The sequence below is a fragment of the Ruditapes philippinarum genome, unplaced genomic scaffold (genome assembly GCF_026571515.1).
Source record: "Ruditapes philippinarum isolate M1 unplaced genomic scaffold, ASM2657151v2 ctg878_1_1_1_1, whole genome shotgun sequence".
NCBI lineage: Eukaryota > Metazoa > Mollusca > Bivalvia > Venerida > Veneridae > Ruditapes > Ruditapes philippinarum.
In genome coordinates, this window is record NW_026856248.1 from 501,068 (window position 1) to 513,486 (window position 12,419).

General features: G+C 35.5%; 1 protein-coding gene across 4 annotated transcripts in view; it reads left to right on the top strand.

The window, feature by feature from the left end:
- Positions 1-5,013: 5,013 nt before the first annotated feature.
- Positions 5,014-12,419, top strand: part of LOC132745952 (perlucin-like) — a 31,510-nt gene continuing 24,104 nt past the window's right edge. The window contains exons 1-5 of one of the 4 annotated variants that reach the window (XM_060734983.1): positions 5,021-5,090; positions 8,138-8,256; positions 9,045-9,144; positions 10,035-10,260; positions 10,640-10,787. In XM_060734983.1, the coding sequence (XP_060590966.1) occupies positions 5,033-5,090; positions 8,138-8,256; positions 9,045-9,144; positions 10,035-10,260; positions 10,640-10,670 (534 nt within the window). In that variant the 5' untranslated portion in view covers positions 5,021-5,032 and the 3' untranslated portion in view covers positions 10,671-10,787. Of the gene's footprint in view, positions 5,091-6,398; positions 6,549-8,137; positions 8,257-9,044; positions 9,145-10,034; positions 10,261-10,639; positions 10,788-12,135; positions 12,323-12,419 lie in introns of those variants that run through there. The other 3 variants (XM_060734981.1, XM_060734982.1, XM_060734980.1) reach the window with 3 other exon arrangements.

Genomic DNA, 12,419 nt, shown 5'->3' on the forward strand with positions numbered 1-12,419 from the left:
GTTGCAATGAGAGATACTGGGTGTACATGTGTCATAGTACGAAGGAATTTGGTAAATGCAAATCAATTGTTAGGGAAGTCCAGACGATGTAAGTACATTGATGGTAGTGAGCACAGATTAGACATGGCGTTAATTGATCTTGATTGTCCGTATTACAGGGGTACTGTAGAAGCACTATGTGTAGATAATCCTACAAATGATGTAATTATCGGTAACATAGAGGGTGCTGTAGAACCAAATTTTGGTAAGTTAGCTTCAGCAGTAGAAACAAGATCGCAGAGTAAAGTTAAAGCTCATAGAAGACTTAAAGTTCCTTCACAGATTTTAGACATCACTAATGTAGAGTTTGTAGAGAAGCAGCAGGCAGATAGTTCATTAGATGGATGTAGAAAGAAAGCAGAGGAAGGTACTGTTAGAAACTGTAGAGGTAAAGGGCAAGTGAAGTTTCAGATCAGGAATAAGATGTTGTTTAGAGAGTTTACGGCAGGAAATGGTGACGTAAGTAGGCAGTTAGTAGTTCCTAAGGATCTTAGGGAGACTGTGTTAAAAGTAGCGCATGACTCGCTTTTGGAGGGACATCTTGGTATTAGGAAGACAAGTGATAGAGTCTTTGGGGAGTTTTATTGGCCAGGTGTTCTTGTAGAGGTTAGACGATATTGTCAGTCTTGTGATATTTGTCAACGTACTATTTCTAAAGGTAGAATAAGTAAGGTAACTTTAGGTAAGATGCCGTTGATTGATACTCCTTTTAAGAGAGTTGCCGTTGACATTGTTGGTCCGATCGAACCTATGACTGATAGAAAGAACCGATATATTTTGACCATGGTAGACTATGCTACCAGATATCCTGAAGCAATTGCATTGCCTAGTATAGAGACTGAAAGAGTAGCCGAAGCATTAGTTGACATGTATAGTAGATTAGGTGTTCCAGAGGAAATGCTTACAGATTGTGGATCACAATTTACTTCACAAATTATGAATGAGGTTAGTAGGTTGCTGTCTCTTAGACAGTTAACAACAACACCGTATCATCCGATGTGTAATGGTTTAGTGGAGAAATTTAATGGTAGTTTAAAGCAGATGTTGAAACGGATGTGTAGTGAATGACCTACAGATTGGGATAAGTATTTGAATGCTATGTTGTTTGCGTATCGGGAAGTTCCACAAGAGAGTTTAGGATTCTCGCCATTTGAATTGTTATATGGACGTAGTATAAGAGGTCCAATTACCATTTTGAGAGAGTTATGGTCAGGAAAAACAGAGAATGACGAAGTTAAGACAACTTATCAGTATGTAGTTGATTTGCAAGAAAGACTAGAAAGTACATGTAAGATAGCACAGCAGGAGTTAGAGAAGAGCAGTATTAGGTATAGAAAGTATTACAACAGGAAAGCTAGAGATAGAACTTTTAAGAAGGGAAGTAAAGTACTGGTTCTTATACCTACAAAACGCAAAAGTTGTTGTTACAATGGAAAGGTCCATTTGTAGTTTCCGAGGTCGTGAACAAATTAGATTATCGGATAGACATAGGTAACAATAAGATCAAAACTTTCCATGCCAATATGCTGAAGGAGTATGTTGAAAGAAATTTCGAACCAGAACGAGGTGCATTGGCAAAGGTAAGTGCAGCTGTTGTAGAAGCGGAAAATGGGTATGATAGATTAGAGGAAGATGATAGTTTAGAAACAAGTTACCAAGATGATAGTGACATATTGTTATGTCCATTGAAGAAAGGTTCAGAGACATATAAAGATGTTCAGGTCAATCCTGACTTACAAACAGATTGTAAGACTCAGATTGCAACCTTGTTAAAGAAATTTTCAGATGTTTTAACAGATATACCCGGAAATACGTCATTAGTTCAGCATGACATTAAGTTGACTACGTCAGAACCGGTAAGGACTAAGGGTTATCCTATTCCTTTTCACTCACAGCAGATAGTAAAGGAAGAAGTTGATAAAATGCTAGAGTTGGGAGTTATCGAACCTTCTAATGCTCCGTTTTCTAGTCCAATTGTCCTTATCAGGAAAAAGGATAACACGATAAGGTTCTGTATTGATTTTAGACAGATCAATAAGTGCACGGTATTTGATGCGGAACCGATGCCCAATATGGAACAGATATTTTCGAAATTATCAAAATACAGGTATTTTTCGAAAATTGACCTTAGTAAAGGATACTGGCAAGTTCCTTTGTCTGACAATGCAAAACCTTTGACCGCATTTGAAATCCCGTCGGGACTTTTTCAATTCCGGAAAATGCCCTTTGGTTTAGTCAATGCCCCTGCAACATTCTGTAGACTGATGAGAAAGGTTTTGAAAGATTTAGATCACTCAGATAGTTTTATAGATGATATTTTGGTCTATACAGTCACATTGCCAGAGCATATCAATGCATTGTATGAGTTATTTACCCAATTAAGAGAGTCTAGGCTTACTGCTAGACCGTCCAAGTGTTTCATATGTTTTGAAAAATTGGAATGTTTAGGTCATATGATAGGAGGTAGTAAGTCCATTGAACCTGTTCTCAGTAAGGTCAAGGCAATTCAGGAGACCGAGAGACCCACGACTAAGCGAGGAGTCCGGCAATTTTTAGGGGTTGTGTCTTGGTACCGGAAGTTCATCCCTAACTTTGCCGCCATTGCTGTTCCGTTGACCGATTTGACAAAAAAGTTTCAACCAAATCGTATTGAATGGGGTGAAAGTCAGGAAAAGGCTTTTCAGACTCTTAAGGCTAGTTTGACCGGTCCGCCTATTTTGAAATTACCAGATTTAGACAAGATATTTATTCTCAGAGTTGATGCTTCTGATTGTGGGTTAGGATCTGTATTACTTCAAGAACAAAGTGAGGAGAAATTTCCAGTAGCTTATGCCAGTAGAAAGATGTTACCAAGAGAACAGAAGTATTCTGTAATAGAGAAGGAGTGCCTTGGTATTGTTTGGGCAATTTCTAAATTTCACAGATACTTGTTTGGTAAGGAATTTATTCTAGAGACAGATCACCAGCCGCTTTTGTATCTTAACAAGGCAAAGTTAAGTAACTCTAGAATAATGAGATGGTCTTTGCTTTTGCAGCCATACAGGATGAGGATTAGAGCAATCCCAGGTAGAGAAAACATAGGTGCAGATTATTTAAGCAGGGTATAATGTAGAGTGTAGTGTAGTATTTATGGTGGTTATAAATATGGTGTACAGTATTTCTACTTACACTTTTGCAATTTGTCGTTTTCACTTTGTTGTTTTTAAAGAAAATTTATCAATTTTCTTATTTAAAGGGGGGCGTAAATGTCACAAAGTGAAAGTACGTTTGTAAAATCTTGCATTATATTTTCACGCCGAACCTCATTTTTACTCTATATTCATTGATGTGAGATTGCATCATCTTTTGTTTAATTTAGAGTTTTCGGGTGAAATTATTATTTAGAGTATTTTTATGGTTTGCATAAATTTCCATGTATCAATTTAAACATTTTGCCGTTTATTTCACAAAAATCCTTTCAGTAATAAGAAAGTTACATTTTTGTTTTATGAACCAGATATATGTATTATGTCTGTATTTGAAGGACGGGCCTTTATTTTACATAACTATTTTTCCCGCCGTCCCAGCTTTATTTCGTGCAAATCGATTTTTCATGTTTTGCACGATTTGTTTTCCCGCTCAGTACTCAGTAGTTTGCTATATATTGACTAAATTTTAAGTGACATATTGCAATGCACTGGACGTTATACAGGTCACTATGACGGTGACAGACAAATTATATTTGTCATAAAATTACAGCTTGTACAAGGTAAATTTAATTTTCTAGTGATTTTGTTTCATAAATTTTTGCTATTTCATAAAATACTATTTTCTATTAGAATTATAGTTTATTTGATTCAGGTTTGGTTATTTGGCAGTAATTTATTGTTTTCTAAATTTTTGCAGATTAAATTTTAAAAACTCTTTTTATTCTAGTGTTTCGCTATTGCAAATTTATACCGAGACATGTTAATTGATGTATGTTAATTGAAGTTTTAATTATATTGTAATTGTATAAGAGCCATGAATATTTTATAGATATATATATTCATAAATAATTTATTATGGTTCTACCGTATTTGTGTAACTTTATGTAAAATGCTGCAGTATCGTAATGATCTGTTTCAATCAATTTAATTTGCGTTATCATCTTACTTCATTTCATTTATCATCAGTTTTTGTTATAAGTAAATACAACGTATCAAAACTAACGTATCTCTAGAGAAGGATCTTCAGTGGCATGATTTTGGAAGACGTTTATTTATTGGTGGTTATTATGTGGCGTATATTTGAATATATTTGCAACGCAGTATTATGCGGATGTGATTGAATTTTTGTTCCACGGAATGTATGGTGTACTATAGTGGACATTTTGTTTATTCAAAGAAGCACGTTATTTTATTGGAAACCGACAAAAGGTCGAGTCTTTTCCAAGGGACTTTATTATACCCTTATGTTTGATTATCATGGAACTTACCATGTTTTATACTTTGTAGCTTCTTATTTGAGGACACACCCGAAGATGACACGGGCCCTCCACACGTATGTCCATGGCTAAAGGGTGACGCATGCCCTTGTTCAGGATCCTATCAACTGTGCCAACACTGTAGGAAGTACAGTTACGCTTGATAAGATTTTATACAAGACGCCCGCCATTGTGACGAATTTTGTTTAACAACGCCACCACTTTATTGAAACATCATGACAGAAACTTTACGGGAGAAATAGACTGAGATACGTTGATAGTGTTTGTTTGTGCAGTGACTTATCATAGTAGTTTATCATATACAATCATTTTTCATTTATAATATTCATTTCTGTAAATAAATTTGTATATATTTTTCTGTTCTGAGTTGTTGGTTGTTTTAGATAGCAATTGTGGTCGGCCTGGTATCCCATCGTAGTCCCTATTGTGACGGAAAGAGCCGATAAAATGCGACTCCCTATTTACAGACTTATCATGCATGGCTCGTAACCTTTATAAACTGTCTGGCACAAGAGTTAAGATACAAACATGGCACAGCTTGTTTACATATTTGGACAACTGCTTCTTATTACTAGTACATATGGCGGTAAGATTTTTTATAAGCTTTTACAAAACAATCTACACATAACAAAAAGCATCTTTTTCGTTATTTTTAGGTAAGTTCTGCGATATTTCTAAATCCAAACAGAATACTATCTTGGACAAGACATGTCCACGGACAGAAAGTCGAGCCCGCTCTTCTTAATTCAAACCTGAACATGTAAGCATCAGATCAAGATGTATACATAGTTGGGATGTGCGCAACACATCAGGCAAAATCTTCTTCCCTGTTTTTTGTTCTTGTTTCAGTTGTTACCTGTGTATTTCCTGGACTGTTGTTTAGTGAACAGTGAACTAAGCAAAAAGGCATTTCTATTAATATAGGGAAGTCAATGATCTGCTGCAATGCTCAGCTGTTTTGGGCATCTAGCGAGGCATTCCTAAATATAGTGTTAAAATGTTCTGCTGCAATATTCAGCTGGCTAGGCAATCTAGCAGTGCATTACTAAATATAGTGTTTAAATGCTCTGCTGGAATGCTCAGCAGCTGGCTAGCTAAGCTAGCTGGGCAATCTAGCAGGGCGTTACTTAATAAAGTGTAAAAATACTCTGCTGGAATGCTAAGCTGGCTAGGCAATCTAGCAGGGCGTTACTATATATAGTGTAAAAATGCTCTGCTGGAATGCTAAGCTGGCTAGGCAATCTAGCAGGGCATTACTAAATACAGTGTAAAAATGCTCTGCTGGAATGCTAAGCTAGCTAGGCAATCTAGCACGGCGTTTCTAAATAAGCTGGCTAGGCAATCTAGCAGGGTGTTACTAAATATGGTGTAAAAAGATAACAAGGCAGTCCAAAGGACAGCAAGATACTTTTGTAGCAACACAGCTGCAAAGTTGAACGAGTTCTTATAGTACAGTTTTACTTAACTGAACGTTTCCTCGTCTCGGTGTGCTGAAAATTTGAGCCAAGTTTCGTGAAAATCCTTCCAAGAATGTGGGAGACATGGAGCGGACACAAAAACGCAGGCTCAATCATATGACCTTGACCGTGATCCAAAAAAGCTGACTAAATATCTTCTGTACATCATCTCGGTAGGCAAAATATTTGAGCCAAGTTTCGTGTCTGCATCGATCCTGGGCAAACAGCCAGGCAGTTTATCAGTACCAGTTGTATTCACTTTCGCAAGGAACTGATAACTTCTATACATGCCAGAGCAGAGGTACAATGTGAATGACCGTAGAAATGGATTCGGGATTATGCACCGTCTGGGACTCGAACCCGGGTAGCCGGATACATGGTAATCTTAACAATCTTAATGCGACTTTAAACTCAATTAAGTCGAACATTCAAGAAGTCTTGATGGATGTATTAACCTAAATTGAAGCTATCTTTAAAATACGGTGGCAATGACCTATGACCTTATAGATAAGGCAGTCATTACTGTTCAGACAGAAACATGGCGAAACTTGTGTACATTTTAGGACAACTATTTCTTATATGTAGCAGTAAGAAAGTTTTCATTATATCCATAAGAATCTACACATATGTGACTAAGTTACGCATTAAGTTTAATCGAATATAAGAATTTACATAGGAAAATGGAAATATAAGATTCAAAATTAAGCACTAAAATTAATAAACAAAAAAAAACGTGTTCTGCAAAGATAAAGAATGCGAGATAGATAATCAATGTACGTGAATGACGTGCGTACTTTTAACAAATACTAAAACTAAGTCTACCACCACAGAGCATGTCTGTAAACATGTTTATGAAATGCTTCGAGCAAACGTGCACGTTTTAATTTCAATTTGTAAACAGGAGTAGTACGTTGAACCTTTGTGGAGATAATAATAATGTTGACATTATGAAAGCCCGTGAGATCACACGCGTGCACGTTCATTTTTAGTAAGAAACCATGATAAAATAATTATCTAAAAATAAAAATTCTAAAAAACTATCAAACAATGGAAACACAAATGATTTGATATATGCATAGTAAAATTGGACACTGCATTTCATTTGTGCAAACTTTGACTTACTACATGTAATATTACCTAGGTAACTCTATAATGATGGTTTCCAATTGAATAATGAAAATGCCAAACGTTAATCAAATATTGTGATCTTATTGGTCTATACCTTTACAAGCTTTTCCTTATCTAAAAGAAAACCCCTTAAGATTTATCGAAACATAAGTCAAGAAATTAGTTTTTCTACCTTTGTAAGTAAAGCTGAACATGTGCTATAAGGAGTGGTAATTATGATATATATGTACGTTATACAGTATGCACATACATGTACCATACATCATGAAAAAATGAATGAGCTATGTGTACATATAACTAGTTATATGCCGATCAAAATGCATATATTGATCTTGCAAAATATATTTTTATAACAAACATCAAACCTATGATGCCTCCTCACCGAATACTTGTTCCTGTTATGTATGTTGTTTGTATGCTTAGTTTTTCTTCGAACTAACATAGTAGATGCCATATGGAGTTTCCGGCTTTACTGCTGAAGGAAGACCTCAGTTTCCTGCATCATTTTAGGTACAACCTGGCACCTAAGTAGAACCACCGATGTCCGTAACCTAGATGGATAGCTTACTTACATGAAAGAATCCGAAGTTCTTGGTGGGATTCGAACCCATAGCGTTGAGGAGCAAACGGTCTTGATATATTGATATATGGGTTCATTCCAGTCTATAAAATACAAAAAGGTAAAATTCCCTAAAACAACGCTACCAGTTTCTGTGTTCTTCTTCCTTCTTCCTTCGGATGCTTTCGCTTGCATGTACACTTTTCACAGGGCAAAACCACTTCCTTAAAGATTTGAATTTTGTAGATGAGTTGACGATTTTCAAATTTCCTCACTCAGTTGCCGGTCGAGCAAAGTGAAAAAAAAGAAAATGGTTGTAAATATTAAAGAAATTAAAGGTATATTGCAACAGTGTAAAGTAAATTTAGCTTACGTACCCCACCCCACTGCCCCAGTCCCCACCGCTACTGTTCCATTTGTATCATTTAATGTAATTGGGCAGGTTAATGATATACAGGTATGTTTATGTTTTTGTTTGTTTTATTACAGCTTTGAGCAACAAATTTGAGCGGCAGACGTCTACAGGATGTCCAATAGATTTTATAAAACACGAAAATTCCTGTTACCACATCTTCGCTACACCCACTTTGAAATGGTGGGAGGCTATGGTTAGTTACACAGTTAGTTACTCACTTTGAATGGTGGGAGGATATGGTTAGTTACCCAGTAAGTTACTCACTTTGAATGGTGGGAGGATATGGTTAGTTACCCAGTTAGTTACTCACTTTGAATGGTGGGAGGATATGGTTAGTTACCCAGTTAGTTACTCACTTTGAATGAATGGTGGGAGATTATGGTTAGTTACCCAGTTAGTTACTCACTTTGAATGGTGGGAGGATATGGTTAGTTACCCAGTTAGTTACTCACTTTGAATGGTGGGAGGCTATGGTTAGTTACCCAGTTTGAAATGGTTGGAGGGTATGGTTCTTTAAAGGTCCATTATGCATCAGAAATGCTTTTTATTTTTATTTCCAAAAAGCATTTTAATTTTTATATAGTATCCAAAAGTTACTCTTAGCCAATTACCTGAACTATCTTTTTCATTTGTTGATTTTTTTGGCAATAAGAATAGTTTATAGTGAATAAGTATTTAATAATTTTGTATAGAAATAAAAATACTACTTTGTTGACATTTGCTACTTCTATGACATATTGTTTCACATTTAATGCTACTTTCTTCAGCTAACAAGCATCTAACATTCTCTAAAACCATTATTTAAACATAATAAAATTCATGTTTGCCCTTTCTGAAGAACCAAAAATGTATTTGTTTTTCTGAGGCATATTAATGTGCCTTTTATCTCCCTTTCCTTACAGACGTAGTCATCTTATAACTGACGATCACTGTGGGATTTTTTTGCTTATTTATTTTTGTTTGTTTTTTCATTATTTTTAGGCATACTGTGAAATATATGGTGGCGGAGAGGGGACACTGGCTACCGTGGAGTCCGAGTCGGAACAGCTGTTTCTTGAAAATGAACTGAAGAAAGCATTCCGTAAGTTTCTACACAGATTTTTACGCAGACATTCATTCGCCTATATGGTTCTTTTCCGGCGTGAAGGTAAACAAATTAGACTGACAGGAGCAGTAGTCCAGTGGTAGGACGCGCGCTTAGGGATCGAGAGGTCCCGGGTTCGAACCCCACCAGGGGCACTGCTAATTTCTTTGAGCAAGAAATTTACCTGGGATTGCTTCACTTCACCCAGGTGTAAATGGGTACCTGCGAGGGTGGTATAATTCCGTTGCGCTAAAGTGTCGGCTGCACTAAGCGGAGTTAAAAGATTCCCCAGGGAGATTGATAGATAGATACCAGTAGCCCGATGGCTGTAAAGTCGGTGAACGTGCGTAAGCATGAAACTTAGACTATAAAATGCAATTACTAACTTACCTACTTTATTTGAATTTCATTTCATCGAGTCTAAACTTCATGGACAAGGGACCACAACTCTGTCATGCATGATGTTATCAAATATTAAATATGTTAAGAAAGAAGACAATTTTACCCAATGATGTAAGTTCTCAGCAAATTGGATTGAAATAAACACAACACAAATGAAATGAAGCAACATACGTGCAGACGGACGGACGGACGGACGAAGTAAAGAATAACTTGTGAGATGAATGAATGAATGAATGAATGAATGAATGAATCATAACGATGATGAACTATATGATTACTTAACTATTTTCTTTTCAGTTTTTTTTTCGAGAAAAATATGTTAAAATCTAACAGCTAACATCAAAAGTTTGTTTGTATTAGAGACTAATTTCATTGGTCAGTGTACATTCTGTAGCAATTTCTGACCAATCAAATATCTGAGCTATGATAATTTCTTTATAACCTATGACCTGTATTATACTTATTGAGATTTTTTTTCTTGTCAGCAAATCCTGTTGGAAAAGACTTTTGGCTGGGGGCTAATGACGTCACGCATGAGGGCACGTGGGTTTGGATAAAGAAAGACGAGTATGTTCAAGAATACACTCATTGGGCACCGGGCGAGCCCAGCAGTCGTACATCTGAAAATTGCCTGGCATTATATGATGGCCTGCAGTATAAATGGAATGATGCGCCGTGCAATCTACCAGAGGGCTTCATTTGTGAACTCCCGTAAGATAAACAACTTCAAAACTTATTTAACTTATGAAAACATGTGTTTGTGTACTTGTTTGTGTTTGTGTGTGTGTCATTGAGATTATGCACTTATTTATGTAACACTTGTAAAACTCTTTAAAACCATTTCAGTTGAGAATATTCAAATGTCGCAGCTTATTGTAATAAAACAATAATCTAAATTGCTATTCGTTTTAAAATAAGTCAAATCGTAACGTTTTGTTCTTAAATTTTCTTAGTCCAAGTTATCACAATTTTTTACGTTCATATATAATCATGTATTATTCTTCAGAGTATATAATATAAGACGGGTTTGTCCGGTTTTTGGTTTCCAGCAGGGAAGGAGTAAATAACACGAACGTTTTGTTCATTTCAGAGCACGGGATGCAAATCAAATTGTTGGATGAGCCAGAATACATATAAATAAACGATTTAAAATATATTAAATAGCTATAGATGTCTGATTTATTTGTTTCCTGCATGTATTTTGGCAGAATAGCATATAATAAAATCGTTTGCATATGTTTGTTCGTTTTCTTTTCTTTTTAAAATACGAGAATGCCTCCAGATTCGTGCTATTCTCATGAAATTTTTGAAGATGTATTAAAAAGTAAAATATTTTCAAGTGAAAAAAAGGGACAGTAATTTACACATTGCAAACGGAAAATCATTTCGTGTAAATTACAAAATAAAGGTCAATACAGCCCAAATTGCGTTAGTCACGCAGAAAAAATAAGATGATTAATACTGCAAAATTAGTCTTTTTTGTAAATGACATGTAATTCATTCCTTGCATTCTTGCGTTGTAAATATTCTTACTTTTCTTACAATCTTAGTAAATCTTTGAGGGATTTTGATGGCCTTTCTGGTGGCTTGTATCTTAAATTAATGACTGGATAAAGGAAAAAAAAGCTGACACTTATGCTTCGCCTTTGTTAAAGGCCAATTATGCCCCAGATATGTTTTTTTTTATTTCTCAAATGCTTTTTTTTCGGTGCTTTTATAGGATCCAAAAAAGGTTAATCATTATTTTTACCTCAACCATCTTTTCCTTCTGTTTTTTTTTATTTTGAAAACCAATCATAACACCTCTACGATTTTTCATAATCCTTATTAGGTATCTATCAATCGCAACTTTTCGGCCTTTTCGTCAGTCTTAGGGTAAGGACCTCGAACACAATAGTATATTCATACAGAACGGATGCGGATTTTGGACTGACCTACGCTTAGAAACTAAATATGTAAACAAATTGTAATTTAATGCTGGGAGTTTTGACATGTCTTTTTCCAATATAGCAAGTAAAAATCCACCTAAAATAAATGAATTCATAAATACAAAAGCAATGGCCGGGTGGTTAACGCGCCGGCCAAGTAATCTAATGATCGCTAGCCGCATGGGTTCTAAAACAGTCAGGGGCAAGTCGTTGTTTCTTTGAGACTCATTGCTCAGTACTATTTGGTTCCAGGAACGGATTCGAAAGTGTGTTTATAGCTTGCTACACAATTGAACTAAAATAAATTATGTATAGACCAAAAGCAATTTACATTATTTATATATTTATTATTATGGTTGTAGAAACCGAAAGAACAAAATGCCACGTCGAATTTGTTTAAAATTGTATATCATTGGCATATTTTTTCAAAAATGGTTGTTAGACCTATTTCCAATTATAATTGTTCCTAAAACAGACATGATCTTCGTTTGGATGTCTAATATATACATTCTCTTTACATAATTGAAGCTTACACTGTCTGTTTCTGTTTACATTTGAACCACGTGGTATTCATTCCGTATTAACTCCGAGGTTATTATAGATAATAGCCGAGGACGTTCCGATTGTCCTTATTCTTAGCCTTTCCCGAAGATTGACAGAAAATACCGATAAAATGCGAATGTTTCCGGTTATAACTCCCTATTTACAGACTTATCATGCATGGCTCGTAACCTTTATAAACTGTCTGGCAATGTCCTCAAAGATAAGACAGGCATTTCTGTTAAGACACAAACATGGCAAAGCTTGTTTACATATTTGGACAACTGCTTCTTATACATATGGCGGTAGGATTTTTTTTAATGTTTTAACAAAACAATCTACACATAACAAAAAGTATCTTTTTCGTTAATTTTTAGGTAAGTTTTGCGATATTTCTAAATC